This window comes from Erythrolamprus reginae, chromosome 10 (assembly GCF_031021105.1).
Source record: "Erythrolamprus reginae isolate rEryReg1 chromosome 10, rEryReg1.hap1, whole genome shotgun sequence".
NCBI classification, from domain to species: Eukaryota; Metazoa; Chordata; class Lepidosauria; order Squamata; family Dipsadidae; genus Erythrolamprus; species Erythrolamprus reginae.
This window is the reverse complement of record NC_091959.1, coordinates 3,501,399-3,521,039: the sequence shown is the minus strand read 5'-3', so window position 1 is coordinate 3,521,039 and position 19,641 is coordinate 3,501,399. Positions and strand designations below refer to the sequence as shown.

The 19,641-nt window shown below is 44.4% G+C and overlaps 1 protein-coding gene across 4 annotated transcripts in view; it reads left to right on the top strand.

The window, feature by feature from the left end:
- Positions 1-19,641, top strand: part of HMG20A (high mobility group 20A) — a 51,955-nt gene that overhangs the window by 16,569 nt on the left and 15,745 nt on the right. For 3 of the 4 annotated variants that reach the window (XM_070762817.1, XM_070762816.1, XM_070762818.1), the window contains exons 2-5: positions 11,570-11,658; positions 14,629-14,776; positions 16,860-17,069; positions 19,093-19,225. In XM_070762817.1, coding sequence (XP_070618918.1) covers positions 11,573-11,658; positions 14,629-14,776; positions 16,860-17,069; positions 19,093-19,225 — 577 coding nt within the window. In that variant the 5' untranslated portion in view covers positions 11,570-11,572. The remainder of the gene's footprint in view (positions 1-11,569; positions 11,659-14,628; positions 14,777-16,859; positions 17,070-19,092; positions 19,226-19,641) is intronic. The other variant, XM_070762819.1, reaches the window with a different exon arrangement.

Below are 19,641 nucleotides of genomic sequence, written 5' to 3'. Positions count from 1 at the left end.
TCCCCCCACCTCCCCGAATCTCTTTATGAATACCTCACCTTGAACATAATGTATAATCAACATAAAAAGGGTATAGGTATGAACTAGCATTCTTTTTTTTCACAGGCCTTGGTTTATACAATACTCATTTGTACCAATGCAGATCTCGCCTTCCACTTAGGAGTTCGAAGCACATGTTGGTCTGTCCTGCCGCTTCGGCTACCACCACAAACTTGCCAGATGCCTCCATAAGGAATATCTTAAACCAGTGGTGGCTAACCTTTTTGTTATCACGTGCCGAAAGCGTGCGCCCCCTTACCCACAATGCAATGTGTGTATGAGCCCCCCTGAATGCTGTGCCCCTTGTGCATGTGCAACAAACCCTTAACACTGCCCCACATCCTGTTTTGGGCCTAATAGGCCTCACTGCAGCCTCCTGGGAACAAAAGCGGGCTGTGGGGAAGCTGTACCGCACCCCATGTCCTTTTTTTGGGCCTAGTAGGCCTCACTGCAGCCTCCTGGGAGCAAAAGCTGGCCACAGGGAAGCCATGCTGCACCTCCATGTCCTTTTTTTGGGCCTAGTAAGCCTCATTGCAGCCTCTGGGAGCAAAAACGGGCCATGGGGAAGCTGTGCCGCACCCCCATGCCCTTTTTTTGGGCCTAATAGGCCTCCCTGCAGCCTCCTGGGAGCAAAACCGGGCCATGGGGAAGCTGTGCTGCACCCCCATGTCCTTTTTTGGGGCCTAGTAAGCCTCCCTGCAGCCTCCTGGGAGCAAAAAGAGGTAATGGGGGAGCTGTGCAGCAGCCCTGCGCCCTGTTTTGGGCCTAGTAGGCCTCCCTGCACTTATAACCCATAATGCAATGCACGTGCGACTCCCTACCCCCAGCCTGCGCTCCAACCACCCGTGCATTCATGCCCGACCAGTGATTGCCTGACTCCATGAAGACGTCTGCGAAATAACAGATGAACCGTATATTGCGTCTTAACTTAAACATAATCATATATTCAAGGTTAAGAATTTCTGGGTTAAAATTACATACGTTCTTCCCAGCGATAGTGTCTTCAACCCTTGACATTGTGCCTGTTTGAACCTCCTAAACTAAGGACTTGACTAGACCTGGAAGGACAGTAGATGTCCTCCTAAGGGGACCTTAACTAGGGAGCAAATCCCTGGGAAGGATTCCTTCAGCGGACCAAACCTCAGGGAAGAGTAAGAGCTGATGGGAAGAGCTGTGTCCTTCATGGAAAAATAAATACCGTGGGTGGAATGTTGAGGTTGACTTTGTTGTGTCGTTGGCTGTTTTTTCTCATGGAGAAGAGAGGTCTGTTTTTGGTTTTAACGTCATGCAAAGGAGCTAGACATGTTGTAGATGATAAGCAAGGGAGTTCCCATGGCTGGGAAGAATCAACCAAAGCTGGAAGGAAGAAATGAGTGGAAGGCTGTTCTGGAGACCTGGCTGCATAGCTAGAGGTATAACAAGCAGGAAGAGGGAGATTGTGATCCCTCTGTATAGAGCACTGGTGAGACCACATTTGGAATAATACTGTGTTCAGTTCTGGAGACCTCACCTACAAAAAGATATTGACAAAATTGAAGGGGTCCAAAGACGGGCTACAAGAATGGTGGAAGGTCTTAAGCCTAAAACGTATCAGGAAAGACTTCATGAACTCAATCTGTATAGTCTGGAGGACAGAATGAAAAGGGGGGACAGGATCGAAACATTTAAATATGTTAAAGGGTTAAATAAGGTTCAGGAGGGAAGTGTTTTTAATAGGAAAGTGAACACAAGAACAATCTGAAGTTAGTTGGGGGAAAGATCAAAAGCAATGTGAGAAAATATTATTTGACTGAAAGAGTAGTAGATGCTTGGAACAAACTTCCAGCAGACGTGATTGGTAAATCCACAAGAACTGAATTTAAAGATGCCTGGGATAAACATATATCAATTGTAAGATAAAATACAGGAAATAGTATAAGGGGACCGCCTCTTGCCACATACCTCCCAGAGGCCAATAAGGGCACACAGAGTCGGCCTCCTCCAGGTCCCGTCGGCTAAACAATGCAGGTTGGCGGGAATGTAGAGGAGGGCCTTCTCTGCTGCCGCCCCGGCTCTATGGAACCAACTCCCCCCCCCCCCAATGTACTGCTTTTCGTAAGGCCACGAAGACCTGGCTATGCCGACAGGCCTGGGGACCCTAAATCAACCACTAGCTTGACCACGTGTATGAATCTGTATGAATGGCAAGTAGGCGTGCTGTTGAGTTGTTCTACTACGAGGTTTAATTAGGGCTTAGAACTTAGATTGTTTTTTTCTCAACTTCTTTTCATGGTTGTCTGTAATTTATATAGTTGTAAGCCGCCCTGAGTCCTTCGGGATTGGGCAGCATAGAAGTCTAATTAAATCATGTGGTAAGCCGCCCTGAGTCTAAGGAGAAGGGTGGCATAAAAATCGAATGAATGAATGAATGAATGAATGAATGAATGAATGAATGAATGAAATAGGCATTTCCAGAAGCAAACCATTTTAAATTCTTCCCCATGCACATGCAGAAGTGACAATGTTAGCTACTGGAATACAAAGGCCGACAGTTTGCCTCCCTCCCCCCCAAGTCGTTTTGGACATTATAGCAAATTGATTTCTCGACCAATTCATATTCCATTGTTTGGCAGTCTGTGTCGTCCAAATGGCTTTTAACGCCTTTCATTGCCAAGTTGTCCGCTTTGAACACGAGTTGATTTAACTTGGATATAATGAAGCTGAAATGTTCGGCCGCTCTTCTCTCACCTTCGAGCGCGGTAATTAACCGGTGAACATTGTCTGAGTTTACTGGCCCATTTAACTGGGGGAGGGAGGGGGGGGGGAAAGAACCGTCAAAAGGCTTTTCATTCGACAGAAAGGTGGACATTTCCATCTGCGCAGCTTTTGTTTCACATAATCGGATTCTTTTGTGCCTTTCTGCGGCTTCCTGTGTCCCCTTGCTTTCTCCCAGCCAAGTAAACGTCGTTTGCGGTAGTTGTCCTAGTTGTGAACATAGGCACAATTAGTGTTCTGCACTCTCCTCTCCCTCCCTCTCTTTTCCGCTCCTCATACAGTGCAGCCTTCAGCCAGAATATTCTGGCTGTTGCTTTTCCGACATTCATTCCTGGCAAAAAATGCAAAAGCCGCATCGCCACACGTTCTTTTTCCCAGCAGCGAATCCTGTCAGATGTACCGGCATGGGGAGCTCCTTAGAAACTGGATTTTAAAGCCGGAACTTCAAAGGATGGTTAAAAACAATGTCGCTTGGCGGGACTCAGGGGAAGAGCCTTCTCTGTGGTGGCCCCGGCTCTCTGGAACCAACTCCCCCCAGAGATTAGAATTGCTCCCACCCTTCTTGCCTTTCGTAAGCTACTTAAAGCCCACCTCTGCCGCCAGGCATGGGGGAACTGAGATGCTCTTTCCCCCTAGGCCTTTACAATTCTATGCATGGTATGTCTGTATGTATGTTTGGTTTTACAATAGGGGTTTTTAACTGTTTTAATATTGGATTGTTATATGCTGTTTTTATTACTGTTGTTAGCCGCCCCGAGTCTACGGAGAGCAGCGGCATACAAATCCAGTACAGTGTTCCCTCGATTTCCGCGGGGGATGCGTTCCGAGACCGCCTGCAAAAGTCCAATTTCCGCGAAGTAGAGATGCGGAAGTAAACACACCATTTTTGGCTATGGGCAGTATCACAAGCCATCCCTTAACACTTTAAACCCCTAAATTACCATTTCCCATTCCCTTAGCAACCATTTACTCACCATTATTACTGGTACTCACCATTGAATAAGACACTTAGTGATCCTGATATTTATAAACATAATTATTTATTAACAATAATTATTATTTTTTGTTTATTTATTTGCAAAAATTATTAGTTCGGCAATGACATATGACATCATCAGGTGGGAAAAACCGTGGTATGGGGAAAAAACCGCGAAGTATTTTTTAATTAATATTTTTTGAAAAACTGTGGTATAGGCTATTCGCGAAGTTCGAACCCGCGAAAATCGAGGGAACACTGTAAATAAATAAATAAATAAATAAAAAATAAAGGGTTGCAAAAAAAAAAATTCCCCCATGACAACGCAATCAAGTTTGCCTGCGTGACAGCTGCATGAGTGAGGTAGACTGGCTGGCTTTCCAGAAGAACAGAGTTGGAAGGGGCCTTGGAGGTCATTTAGTCGAACCCCGTGCCCCCGTGCTCATTTCAGACAAAGGGTGTGTCCAGTCTCTTCTTAAAAAACCTCCAGTGTTGGGGCGCCCACAAGTTCTGGAAGCAAGTCAGCCGTGGCTGTGTCAGTTTATGAGTCAGCTAGCTCAGCATGATTCCACAGCCAAGAGAAAGGAAGTCTGTGTATAAAAGTGTTGGCCAACAACTTGATTTTGGATGCTTGGCTGCATAGCTAGAGGTATAACAAGCAGGAAGAGGGAGATGGTGATCCCGCTGTATAGAGCGCTGGGGAGACCCCATTTGGAGGACTGTGTTCAGTTCTGGAGACCTCACCTACAAAAAGATATTGACAAAATTGAACGGGTCCAAAGACGGGCTACAAAAAGGGTGGAAGGTCTTAAGCATCAAACTTATCAGAATAGACTTCATGAATTCAATCTGTCTAGTCTGGAGGACAGAAGGGAAAGGCGGGACACGATTGAGACATTGAAATATGTTCAAGGGTTAAATGAGGTTCAGGGGGGAAGTGTTTTCAATAGGAAAGTGAACACAAGAACAAGGGGGCACAATCTGAGGTTAGTTGGGGGAAGGATCAGAAGCAACATGAGAAAATATTATTTGACTGAAAGAGTAAGTAGATGCTTGGAACAAACTTCCAGCAGAGGTGGTTGGTAAATCCACAGTCACTTAATTTAAAAATGCCCGGGATAAACATATATCCATCCTAAGATAAAATACAGTAGTATAATAAGGGCAGACGGGATGGACCAGGAGGTCTTTTTCTGCCGTCAATCTTCTGTGTTTCTGTGTTTGACCCACAATGACCACAACATCCCGTTAACAACTGCAGCGCTCATAAAATTGGGTCTGTGGGATGCCTCAGCTTAAAACCATTGTGACTGTATGACAGAAATTCTAGTTGCAAATCAAGGACTATCGGTGATATTTATTTATGACCTGTCTAGTGGCAGAGCGGTTGGGTTTTGAGTGCAGGTGGCAACCTGTATAGGTGGGAAAGGGAGGGGAGGGGGTGATTGTGCTTGTGGATAAGGGGAGGGCCCAACTGTTGAGGAAAGTAGGTTACAGGAAATGAATTTTGAACATTTAATGGCAAGCAGCCCAGGCAAATCAGTGGGGCATATTTCTGCCTTTACAGAAGAATTTCGAGCTCTTTGAAGGAATATAAAAATCAACAATTATGTTTTTGATCAGCATCATAAAAAAAAAGGCAAAGGGTTTTTCCTTAGACATTTTAGTGAACGTAATTAGACGTCTGCAGTCGGCTCTTCTAAGGCTTTACTTGAATGTGAAACATGTACATCAAAAATTAAAGCAGCTCTGAACCCCTTTTGAAGAACGACTCCACATTGGCATAAGTCATAATTCATTAATTGGTTCATAATTATCTCATACGGCTAAGCTGAGGCTTATAATCTATCACGTCCAGTTTTACCTAGGGTACGAAGCTGAAACCAAACCAATTCCTCTTTCAAATCCCATGTAAAGTTTCTATTAAATCCTGTGCAAAATCAAATAAATCATTCCTCCCGACCATCCTGTCCTCTACCATCCCTCGAATCCATTTAAGCTCATGTCCACTGCTTCAGTGACTCCATCCATCCATCTCATTCTGTTATCCCCTTCTTCTTTTGCCCTCAATCATTCCCACCTTTAGGCTCTATCTATATCTCTCATCTCTCCCTCTCCCCCCCTCTCTCCTCTTATATCGCTCTACTTCCCTCTCTCCCTCTATCATCTATCTATTATCTCTTTCTCTCATCTATCATCTCTCTCTCTCATATATATCTATCTCCCTCCCTCCAGCATCTATCTATCTATCTATCTATCTATCTATCTATCTATCTATCTATCTATCTATCTATCTATCTATCTATTTATCTATCTTATATATCTACCTACCTACCTCCATCATCTGTCTGTCCGTCCGTCCATCTATCTATCTACCTACCTACCTATCATATATATATTTACTGACCTACTTACCTACCTACCGTACCTCCATCCAGCCATCCATCTTATCTTTATCATCTATCATCTCTCTCTCTCTGTCTTTCTTTTGTCTCTCTCTCTCTTTCTCTATAGTTTTTGTTTACACCTTCAAAGACATAAACCTACAATCTTCGTCTCTGCCCAAAAGGAGCCTCTCCTCCTGCTTCAATCACACTATTACTATTCTTTGTTACACAGAAAAAGCGAACTGTGTTTGTTGTATTGGCTGATAAAAGGATTGAAAAATCCTCCAGCCAGCCAGGTTCTGCTGTCCCTTTTGTGCAAATGTCCCTTGGGTTTGAAATGCACACATCCTCTTGTTCGCCCTTTGGGTGGGGAGTCAAAAAGAGCAGGCCCAGGGTCACCCCTTTCCAGTAAAGCCTCATGTCCACAGACCACAAACAGCATTTAAACGCTGGCACCTTCCAAGGTTAAGATGCTCCATGTTCTCCAACTCGAAAATATTTGCCAGGGGATAAAAATAGACGTTCTTGATTCTGGGAAGGCTGGCAGATCATTTCTGGAAGCGGAAGAAACTGAGAAAAAAGATGACAATTCTATCCTTAGCAGTGGTGAAATTCAATTTTTTTTACTACCAGTTCTGTGGGCGTGGCCAGGCCTGTCGTATGACAACCATTTGTCTAAGCCAGAGGTCTTCCAACTTGGCAACTTTAAGACTTGTGGCCTTCAACTCCCAAAGCCTTCTCTGTGGCGGCCCCGGCCCTCTGGAACCAACTCCCCCCAGAGATTAGAATTGCCCCCATCCTCCTTGCCTTTCGTAATCTACTTAAAACCCACTCTGCCATCAGGCATGGGGGAATTGAGATACTCTTTCCCCCTAGGCCTTTACAATTTTATGCATAGTATGTCTGTATGTATGTTTGGTTTTTATATTAATGGGTTTTAATCATTTTTAGTATTGGATTATTATTGTACACTGTCTTATTGTTGCTGTTCGCCGCCCCGAGTCTGCGGAGAGGGGCGGCATACAAATCCAACAAACAAACAAACAAACAAACAAACAATAAATAAATAATAAATAATAAATAAATAAATAAATAAATAATAAATAATAAATAAACAAACAAACAAACAAACAAATAAACAAATAAACAAACAAATAAATAAATAAATAAAATAAGTAAGTAGGTTAGTAAGTAAGTAAATACATACATACATACACACGTACATATATATATATAAAATAATATAATATACTATATCCTTCAGGTAAAAGAAATCATCTCTTTTTTGATGACTTTACAAATTCAGTGAACGTTGGAACTGCTTTTTGACCTGCAGGGTCCTAGCAAACCCGAGCAAGGAAGGACAAAGGGGCTATTTCCTCTCTCAGCATCCTGCTCAAGGATTGTTCTCATCCACACCGGAAGGAAATATCTGGATAAAACCGGTCCCATCACTTACTCACCTGACCCCAGAGGGCTCAAAATTGAAGAGGGGAACTCAACGCCAGGCACCCGGGGGGGGGGGGGGGGACGGAGATAGTGACCTGATGCAGGAATAAACATCTTTGGCGTTTCTGTGAATTGTTGAATGAACTCAACCTGTAGAGTCTGGAGGACAGAAGGAAAAGGGGGGACATGATCGAAACATTTAAATATGTTAAAGGGTTAAATAAGGTTCAGGAGGGAAGTGTTTTTAATAGGAAAGTGAACACAAGAACAAGGGGGCACAATCTGAAGTTAGTCGGGGGAAAGATCAAAGGCAACATGAGAAAATATTATTTTACTGAAAGAGTAGTAGATCCTTGGAACAAACTCCCAGCAGACGTGGTTGGTAAATCCACAGTAACTGAATTTAAACATGCCTGGGATAAACATAGATCCATTGTAAGATAAAATACAGGAAATAGTATAAGGGCAGACTACATGGACCATGAGGGCTTTTTCTGCCGTCAGACTTCTATGTTTCTATGTTTTAGAGGCCTCGGAGGTTCTTTAAAACCACCCAGCCCGTGGGTTGGGAGCACAGCTGCAAGGGCCCATAAAGGCAGGAATGGTTTTTGAAGTCAGCGGAACAACCTCTGACCCCGCGCATCCTATGCACATTTTTTTTTAAAAAAAAAAATCCTTTTTCCCAGCTGCTTCCAGTGGGAACCCGCTCTGCCTCCCCCTCCCTTATCCTGCCGGTTGGGAGAGTTGAATAACTTCTCCACGTTCAGAAATATTTGACCTCGATGTTGAGTGTCCAAGCCATATGGATTAAATAAAACAAACCTTTAAAGCAAGAAAGAGGATTGCATTCTTCTAACTTCCTGTGTTTATATGGCCTCTTTTGCCCGGTGGTAACCCTGGTGTCCAGCTGCTTCCCACGCGGAATTGAAAGCAAGGTCGACCTTGCAAGGTTGCTTGTCAAGTCTGAAGGCCAATGGGGGGAAAAGAAGAGAAGCCTGTGGAATATAACATATAGGACAGTATATCTTGAAAAGGTTGTATGACGAGGCGTTTGTAAGGCGAGGTATCACTGTACTTCACATGATCTCAATTCTATGCCTCTGTAACTCCCTGTAGTTCTTGGTTCTGTGCCTCTGTAAGTACCTGTAAGTGATCCAAACAGCTCAAGACGATGACTTTGTCTTCAGTAAAAGGTTGATAAATTTGTCTGTGCAAAAGCATCCTGACTTAAAACCAGCCGGGAAATGTAAATACAGTGATACCTCGTCTTACAAACGCCCCGTCATACAAACTTTTCAAGATACAAACCTGGGGTTTAAGATTTTTTTGCCTCTTCTTACAAACTATTTTCACCTTACAAACCCACCGCCGCCGCTGGGATGCCCCACCTCCAGACTTCTGTTGCCAGCGAAGCGCCCGTTTTTGTGCTGCTGGGATTCCCCTGAGGCTCCCCTCCATGGGAAACCCCACCTCCGGACTTCTGTGTTTTTGTGATGCTGCAGGGGAATCCCAGCAGTGCAAAAACGGGCGCTTCGCTGGCAACAGAAGTCTGGAGGTGGGGTTTCAAGGACTTCGGTGTTTTTGCGATGCTGCGATTTCACTGATGCTCCCTTCGCTGGGAAACCCCACCTCTGGACTTCCGTTGCCGGCGAAGCGCTCATTTGTGCAATGCTGGGATTCCCCTGCAGCATTGCAAAAACACAGAAGCCCAGAGGTGGGGTTTCCCATGGAGGGGAGCCTTAGGGGACTCCCAGCAGTGCAAAAACGGGCGCTTCGGCTGGCAAAAGGGGTGAATTATGGGCTTGCACGCATTAATCGCTTTTCCATTGATTCCTATGGGAAACATTGTTTTGTCTTACAAACTTTTCACCTTAAGAACCTCGTCCCGGAACCAATTAAGTTTGTAAGACAAGGTATCACTGTACTGTAGTGTAAACTAGGAGGTTTGACTTTAAGAGCTAAAGCGCTGGTATATTTTGACAACTGAACTATCCTTACAGTCTGCCGTCCTGTTCATTGGCAAGCCTAGCATTGTATTCAGGGAAGGGGAAGGGGGGAAAAAGAGAGCCCCTTGCCAAATTTCTTTCAAAGCAGGATACATAAAATGGGAAAACAAAACAAGGAAACAAAACAAAAACATCAGGACCTTATTATGCTTTTTTTCCCCATCCTTCTGACTCTTGGGAACTAAACCAAGCCTGAAAGTAGCTACTAAGCATTGCTCTCTCTTCTCTTGAACGAGGTTGGGGTGGAAAGGCACAAATTGCTTCTCTGCATCCCAGGCAGATGTTGTGGTTGTTGGTTCATTAGCACAAGGCCTCACAACTCCCTTCTTCGGACAGTAAATAAAAATTGGGCTGGGATTTGGCCCAGAATTGGAAAACAGATAATCTATCCACATGTTCAATGGTGATTAGCTTTGCTGGCTGAAGAATTCTGGGAGTTGAAGTCCACCGGTCTTAAAGCTGCCAGGGTTGGAGCGCTTAAACGATGCCTTTATCCCCCACTTGAGCCTCTGCCGGCCTTCAGTGTCATTTACTGGAATAAAAGAAGGTTAAAAAAGCATTTTCCCGCAGCCCACCTGGAGGTCAGCTGCATCAAAATGTGCTTGAAAGCAAACCTGCTCCCTTTTCATTCATTGGCTGCCGATCAGTTTCCGGTCACAATTCAAAGTGTTGGTCATGACCTTTAAAGCCCTACATGGCATTGGACCAGATTACCTCCGGAACCGCTTGCTACCGCACGAATCCCAGCGACCGATAAGGTCCCACAGAGTTGGCCTTCTCCGGGTCCTGTCGACTAAACAATGTCGTTTGGCGGGCCCCAGGGGAAGAGCCTTCTCTGTGGCGGCCCCAGCCCCCTGGAACCAACTCCCCCCGGAGATTAGAACTGCCCCCAACCTCCCTGTCTTTCGTAAACTACTCAAGACTCATTTATACCACCAGGCATGGGGGAGTTGAGATAGCTCTTCCCCCTAGGCCATTACAAGTCATGCATGGTATGTTTGTGTGTATGTTTGATTTTATAATAGGGGTTTTTAGTTGTTTTTTATTATTGGATTGTACATGTTGTGTTTAGTATTGTTGTTAGCTGCTCCGAGTCTGCGGAGAAGGGCGGCATACAAATCCAATAAATAATAATAATAATAATAATAATAATAATAATTATTATTATTATTATTATTATTATTATTATTATTCAAGTTTCAAGTTTTATTGGATTTATATGCCGCCCCTCTCCGAAAACTTGGGGCGGCTAACAACAATCATGAACAATATACAATAATATACAATATATTATTATTATTATTCAGGCTCAACGAAGAGGTCATTTTCAAGAGACTCCAACAGAACAGAAATAGGAAGCGGTCAAATAAATGTCTGACCCATTCCATCTGCTTCTTTTTCGCAGATGTAAAATTGACATTTGCTTTTGTTGTTTTTGCTATCGATTGCAGCACATTACACAATTATTCATTTTTCTTTACCTTTTGTTTTTGTTAACCCTTCTTTATGCTTTTCATAATAACCAGAGGATTGACATTTGAGGGTATTTCGGATGCCTGTATAAATGATGATATATAAGCATGGCAATTACAGATCTCACGGAGGCTTCTCCTACCTTTTCCGGTTACAGTTTCGGAGGCTCACGTTTGTAAGTGGGAAATGGTTCTTGAGAAGAGGCAAAAAAATCTTGAACACCCAGTTCTTATCTAGAAACGTTTGTAAGTAGAAGCGTTTCAATTCAATTCAATTCAATTTATTAGATTTGTATGCCGCCCCTCTCCGAAGACTCGGGGCGGCTCACAACAATAATAAAAACAATTTGTAGGTAGAGGCACACAAAAAAAAGGCCCAGCTGCCTCTTTGAAAAGCACCTTCGGGGCAACCAAGGCCTGGATGGATGATGGAGAATCTCCAGAGATGCTAATAGACAATTGCCTCTCCATCTCCTTTTGTAACAGAAAATGGAGAATCCGATGAGCAACTCCTCCCCTCCGTCACGTATTCAAGAAGACGATGGTTCAAAGGAGGACATTGATGTGCCATCTGGGTGAGTAGCGTATTATCTAACTTTAGATGAAGGCATGTGTCACCATTTTCTTTCTCTCTCTCTCCCTCTCATCTCTTTTCCCAACTTGAGGAGCACATCGCATAGGTGATAAAAATAGTCTTCCAGTTCTTACCGCCTTTACGTTTTTCATGTGCAGTAAAGTAAGCCTGGGGAATCCAGAGCATGATACCATGCATCATGCATCGAGACTGACGGATGCCGATGCAAAGTAAGCGTGTGGGATTTGAAAGAGTGTGGAAAAAAGCAACAGAGATGTTTAGGGCAAAGCCAGGCAAAGTTGGCTCTTCTATGACATGTGGACTTCAACTCCCATAATTCCTGAGCCTGCATTCCTGAGCTAGTGCAAAAAACGGCCCTAAGGGCAAACAGGAAGTCCATTTTTCTGAACTTCTGGTTTATCCATTTTTCGCACTCTGGAGGCTTCAAGGCAAGGGCAAAAATGGCTTTCCTCAAGGCCAAAAATAAGCTGGCCAGCATGCGCATATGCGCTGGAGCTGACCTAGGGCAATGCCTCATGTGCCGTCCGACATGGGTCCACGTGCCGCCTGTGGCACATGTGCCATGGGTTCGCCATCACAGGACTAGATCTCTCCCTACTCTTATTGTGACATAGAAATGTGTGGCATAGAAATCCAATCAATCAATCAATCAACCAACAAATAAATAAATAAATAATCATATGAATGAATGAATGAATGAATGAATGAATGAATGAATGAATGAATGAATGAATGATTACAGTGGCATAAATTGAGTTTGGCTATTATTATTATTATTATTATTATTATTATTTATTAGATTTGTATGCCGCTCCTCTCCGAAGACTCGGGGCGGCTAACAACAATAAGAAATACAATGAAAACAAATCTAATATTAAAATAATCTAAAAAACCCCAATTTAAAGAACCAATCATACATACAGATATACTATGCATAAATTTTTATAAGCCTAGGGGGAAGGGAATATCTCAGTTCCCCCATGCCTGACAACAGAGGTGGGTTTTAAGGATCTTGTGAAAGGCAAGGAGGGTGGGGGTAACTTTGATATCTGGGGGAGCTGGTTCCAGAGGGTCGGGGCCGCCACAGAGAAGGCTCTTCTCCTAGGTCCCGCCAGATGACATTGTTTATTCGACGAGACCCGGAGAAGGCCAACTCTGTGGGACCTAACCGGTTGCTGGGATTCGTGCGGCAGAAGGCGGTCCCGGAGATATTCTGGTCCGATACCATGCAGGGCTTTATAGGCTATTCTTTATTGGCTATTCTCTCCGAATGCTTCGTTTCAGTTCAGGCCTTTCAGGATTTGTGGGGAAGGAATTTTTTTTAAAAAAGGATTTAATTCGGCATGTTGTCGCCTACCTTCCTCTCCCTCTGACCTGATTTGGGGGGGTGAGGGGGAAGGTAGAGAACGCCCAAGCCTTGAGCCATGGCAGCTGCATTGCACACGTTTTTCCTGCGAGCTGTTTTGAGGCAGACAAATGTGCCGCGGCCAGCAATTTATTACGCCAGGCCCAGAACGGCTGCGGAACACACTGTGGTGTTTCCTATCACTCCAAGGTTGCTTTGTTTTTAAGAGAAAAATCCTCCCTCCCCTCCCACCCGCTTCCCCAGTGCAACAGCCAGCCAGCGGTGGTGTGACAATGAATGAAAGCAGTGCAGATCAAAGTTAGCATCGCAAACCCGCTTAGAAATGTTGCCTGAAACCTACTGAACAATATTTTTCTTTCCTCCTGTGAAGCCTTCAGCCCTTTATAACACGGAGGAGACAGGGAGCTTCTGCTCTTCTTACAAATAATTTATTTTCCCCGATAACACACCCTGTTGAAGGTCAGGAACCCTCCTTATCCTTTGCAACAAGCAAGGGAAACTGTTTAGAAATTCTTATCATAGAAACATAGAAGTCTGACAGCAGAAAAAGACCTCATGGTCCATCTTGTCTGCCCTTATACTATTTTCTGTATTTTATCTTAGGATGGATCTATGTTTATCCCAGGCATGTTTAAATTCAGTCACTGTGGATTTACCAACCAGGTCTGCTGGAAGTTTGTTCCAAGCATCTACTACTCTTTCAGTCAAATAATATTTTCTCACGTTGCTTTTGATCTTTCCCCCAACTAACTTGTGTCCCCTTGTTTTTGTGTTCACTTTCCTATTAAAAACACTTCCCTCCTGGACCTTATTTAACCCTTTGACGTAGTTAAATGTTTCGATCATGTCCCCCCTTTCCCTTCTGTCCTCCACACTATACAGATGGAGTTCATGAAGTCTTTCCTGGTACGTTTTATGCTTAAGACCTTCCACCATTCTTGTAGCCCCTCTTTGGACCCGTTCAATTTTGTCAATCTCTTTTTGTAGGTGAGGTCTCCAGAACTGAACACTATTATTCCAAATGGGGTCTCACCAGCGCTCTATATAAGGGGATCACAATCTCCCTCTTCATGCTTGTTATACCTCTAGCTATGCAGCCAAGCATCCTACTTGCTTTCCCTACCGCCTCACTGCACTGTTCACCCATTTTGAGACTGTCAGAAATCACGACCCCTGAATCCTTCTCTTCTGAAGTATTTTATCAGCCTCCCTTTGCCTTGCCTGCCTCTGAACATTTCTCCGTTATGACATTTTGGGGGCCGAGAGCGGAGCGGGTGGGGTGCATTTGCGCCCCCGAGTAGCTTGGGAGTTTTGCAGCAACGAGGGTGGGAGTATCTCCAGTGATTTATTTATTTATTTTTATTTATTCATTTGTCCAGTACACAAATACATAGGAAGAAAGATAGACATGTGATAATATAAATGAGGGTGAGAGTGAACCTAGAGGAGAGGATATATGAAAGGAAGAGAATATATAGGTGGAAGAGAGGAAAGACAATTGGACAGGGGACGAAAGGCACATCAGTGCACTTATGTACGCCCCTAATCGGAGTCTTTCTTTCTCTCTTTTTTCCCCCCGTTCAGGGTAAACCATTCGGAAGCATCGTTCTGCGGCAGCGCCTCCCAGTCTGCCAGCCACCCAGGTTTCGCCGAAGACGTCTTGCAAAGCCAACTGTTGCGCAACGAGGCATTTCATACGGCTGAAAATAGCGAGCTGAGGACGGAGGAGGAGGTGAGCGGAAACGCGGCTGTGAAAGATCTCCTCCTCCGCCTGCCGGTTCTCTCCATTCATAGTTTCTCCTCCAAGCGGGGGGTGTGTGTGTGTGGGGGGGATCGTTTTTTATTTATATTTTAATTGCAGCAATCCTGCCCCTTGCAAGGGGTTCGGTAGTGGGCTGTCATTCAAAAATATAACCAACACCCCCCCCCCCCCCATCCGCCTCCAGCAGGTTCCGATGATTGAGCTGGAACGGAAGCTCGTCTTTCGACACAGGGGAATGAAAGCCTTCTGCACAGCTAGTCCTCAACTTACAATGGTCCGTTTAGTGATCATTTGACCTTCCAACAGGCCTGAAAACAGGGACATGGGGCCATTTTTTTCAAATGTAGCCCCCTCCCCGGTCATGGGATCAAAATTCAAACAGTGGGCAACTGACTCACATTTTATTATTATTATTATTATTATTATTATTATTATTATTATTATTATTTATTGGATTTGTATGCTGCCCCTCTCCGGAGACTCAGGGCGGCTAACAGCAATAATAAGACAGTGTACACTAATAATCCAATACTAAAAATGATTAAAAACCCATTAATATAAAAAACCAAACATACATACAGACATACCATGCATAAAATAGTAAAGGCCTAGGGGGAAAGTATCTCAATTCCCCCATGCCTGACGGCAGAGGTGGGTTTTAAGTAGCTTACGAAAGGCAAGGATGGTGGGGGCAATTCTAATCTCTGGGGGGAATTGGTTCCAGAGGGCCGGGGCCGCCACAGAGAAGGCTCTTCCCCTGGGTCCCACCAAGCGGCATTGTTTAGATGACGGGACCCGGAGAAGGCCAAATCTGTGGGACCTAACTGGTCGCTGGGATTTGTGCAGCAGAAGGCGGTCCTGGAGATATTCTGGTCCGATGCCATGAAGGGCTTTATAGGTCATAACCAACACTTTGAATTGTGACCGGAAACTGATTGGCAACCAATGCAGACTGCGGAGTGTTGGTGTGACATGGGCATATTTGGGAAAGCCCATGATTGCTCTCGCAGCTGCATTCTGCACGACCTGAAGTTTCCGAACCCTTTTCAAAGATAGCCCCATGTAGAGAGCGTTGCAGTAGTCGAGCCTCGAGGTGATGAGGGCATGAGTGACTGTGAGCATTTATTATGGTTGCAGCATCCCAGTGAGGGGGGGGGGGGGTGTCATGTGACCCCATTTTGCGACCATTGGCAAGCAAGGTCAATGGGGAAATCAGCTTCACTTAACAACCGGGGTTTACTAACTTGACAACCGCAGTGATTCACGTAACTGGACACAATTCAAAGTGTTGGTAATGACCTATAAAGCCCTACATGGCATCGGACCAGATTACTTGCGGGACCGCCTTCTGCCGCATGAAGAGCCTTCTCTGTGGGGGCCCCGGTCCTCTGGAATCAGCTCCCCCCAGGGATTCGCACTGCCCCCATCCTCCTCGCCTTTCACAAGAGACTTAAGACTCACTTATGCCGCCAGGCTTGGGGCCATTAGATTCTTGCGCCGTGGCCAATGAATGTGTGGAGAGAAAGCTGATTGGGTGAAATGATTGTTTTATGGTTCTTTGGGTATTTAGTTCATTAATTGGATTAATTTAATTAATTGGATTAATATGTTTTACATTGTTTTATTATGTGTTGTAAGCTGCCCCGAGTGCTTGGAGAGGGGCAGCATATAAATCCAATAGATAGATAGATAGATAGATAGATAGATAGATAGATAGATAGATAGATAGATAGATAGATAGATAGATAGATAGATAGGATAGATTAGATAGATAGATAGATAGATAGGATAGGATAGATAGATAGACAAATAGATAGATAGATGATAGAGAGAGAGAGAGACAGACCGACAGACTGACAGACCAACCGATAAATGGATGGATGGATGGATGGATGGATGGATGGATGGATGGATATTTGGGGTTCTGTTGGCAGTCATGTGAAGGACTACCTGCAGATTTATCAAAACACAAGAGATGATAATGTCTTTTTAAAAAAAACAGACCCAAAACAAAACAATGCGATGGGTTTTGAATTGTCTCCTCTACAACCAGAGAGCCAAGCGAGGAAGCTGGTCTAAAGGGAGGAAGAGGAAGAAGCCTTTGAGGGACAGCAACGCCCCCAAGTCCCCCCTGACGGGCTACGTGAGGTTTATGAACGAGCGGCGGGAGCAGCTTCGTGCTAAGAGACCTGAAGTCCCGTTCCCTGAAATCACCCGGATGTTGGGCAACGAATGGAGCAAGCTCCCTCCGGAGGAGAAACGGGTAACGCTCTGTTCGCCTTCCCATCTTAGGGAATTTTTTAGAAACATAGAATCCAAAAGATTGACCGCAGAAAAAGACCTCATGGTCCATCTAGTTTGCCCTTATACTATTCCCTGTGTTTTATCTTACAATGGATATATGTTTATCCCAGTCATGTTTAAATTCAGTGACTGTGGATTTACCCACCACGTCTGCTGGAAGTTTGTTTCAAGCATCTACTGCTCTTTCAGTAAAATAATATTTTTGATCTTTCCCCCAACTAATCTCAGATTGTGTCCCCTTGTCCTTGTGTTCACTTTCCTATTAAAAACACCTCTCCTGGACTTTATTTAACCCTTTAACATATTTAAATGTTTCGATCGTGTCCCCCCTTTCCCTTCTGTCCTCCAGACTCTACAGATTGAGTCCATGAAGTCTTTCTTGATACGTTTTATGCTTAAGACCTTCCACCATTCTTGTAGCCCGTCTTTGGACCTGTTCAATTTTGTCAATATCTTTTTGTAGGTGAGGTCTCCAGAACTGAACACAGTATTCCAAATGTGGTCTCACCAGCGCTCTATACAGCAGGATCATAATCTCCCTCTTCCTGCTTCTGACACCTTATGGCGAGGCTCACTCAACCATTGGCCCCTTTAAGACTGATGGACTTCAACTCCCAGAATTCCCCAGCCCTCTCAGTCTGCCAGTCTTAAAGGGGGCCAAGGTTGGGGAGCCCTTTTTATGTGGCATTTGATTGCATCCTCACTTGCAACCACCAAGCTCGGAGATCATCAAGGAACCCCGTGGTTTTACTCCTCCTCTCCTACAAACTCCATTCCCTTCTAACACCGAGGAGGGGCAGACAGCAGCAGGATACGAACTGAAAAAGGACGGGGGGGGGGGCGTGGGGAGAGGGGGCTTTGAATCCGACAGGGGCCCCACCCCCTCTCTGCAGGCTCCCGTCTCTTTTTGAAGTTTTCTGCCAGTTAACAGCTCCCTTTGAAGAGTGTTCCAGCCCAGATCCATTCATTAAGGAAAAAGTGACAGGCAGCTCCAGGCAAACTTTGATAGGATTCCTTTAGAACCAGATTCAAACACATCCCTGATCGGGAAGCTCAACTTTTGTGCTCGATCCATCCCATCCAGAGGCAGGAGGATAGACATACAATTAAACCTGCAATAAGTGTCTTTTGATCTCCATTTATACCAACACCTTGTCTGTCTGTCTGTCTGTCTGTCTGTCTGTCTTCTGTCTATTATCTGTTTTTAATCTGTCTGTCCCTATTATCTATCTATTTTTAATCTGTCTGTCTGTCTGTCTGTCTGTCTATCTATCATCTATCTATCTATCTATATCTATCTATCTATCTATCTATCTATCTATTTATCATCTATCTATCATCTATCTATCATCTATCTATCTATCTATCTATCTATCTATCTATCTATCTATCTATCTATCTATCTACCTTCTGTCTATTATCTATTTCTGTCTATCTGTCTCTGTCTGTCCGTCCATCCATCCATCCATCCATCACCTATATCCTCCTCCCTCCCTTCTTCCCACCCTCCCAATCCATAGATACCGTCTTTCATAGTTACAATTATCCATCCATCCATCCATCCTTTATATCTCCCTTCCTCTCCCTCTTTCCCAAGATTTCTGTAGTTTAAACCCGTAGTAAAGCCAGAGGTCCAGACACTTCATACCTAGATGGATCTGCTGTTGAGTTACTCGTGGCCATTCACTGGGAAACATGTAGGATTGCTTTATGCATGCAGGGAAATGTTAGGCACGGTCCACATCCTGAAGCTGAGTGGGTCACAACTGACCCAACTATGAAGAAAATGTCCAATTCTAGTTTGAGATGAAAGTACGGACGGTACCGAGAAGGAACTCGGCTGCTTTTTAGCTTTGCCAGCTCTTGGTATTCAGCTCCACTTTACATTCTTGGGGCAACCAGAGATGGCGGCTGAATTTCAACTCTCTGGCTTCTCCACCTTGTTGGCCAAGAACAGTGGCGCGATTGTTCTGTCGTTGCAGCACTACCTTGAGGAAGCCGACAGAGATAAGGAGCGCTACATGAAGGAGTTGGAGCAGTACCAGAAGACGGAAGCGTACAAGGTCTTTAGCAGGAAGACCCAGGACAGACAGAAAGGCAAAACACATCGGCAAGGTACGACCTCTAGAAGTAACAGACAGGCTCCTTTTATAGCAATAGCACTTAGACTTCTATACCTCTTCACAGTGCTTTTCCAGCCTCCTCTAAGCTGTTTACAAAGAGTCAGCCTCTTTCCCCCAACAATCTAGATCCTTGTTTGACCCACCTTGGAAATATTTATTTATTTATTTATTAGATTTGTATGCCGCCCCTCTCCGAAGCCTCTGGGCGGCTAACAACAATAAAAAAAGACAATGTAACAAATCTAATATTAAAAAATAATCTAAAAAACCCCAATTTAAGAGACCAATCATACAAACAAGCATACCATGTATAAATTCTATAAGCCTAGGGGGAAGGGAATATCTCAATTCCCCCAAGCCTGACAACAGAGGTGGGTTTTAAGGAGCTTGCGAAAGGCAAGGAGGGTG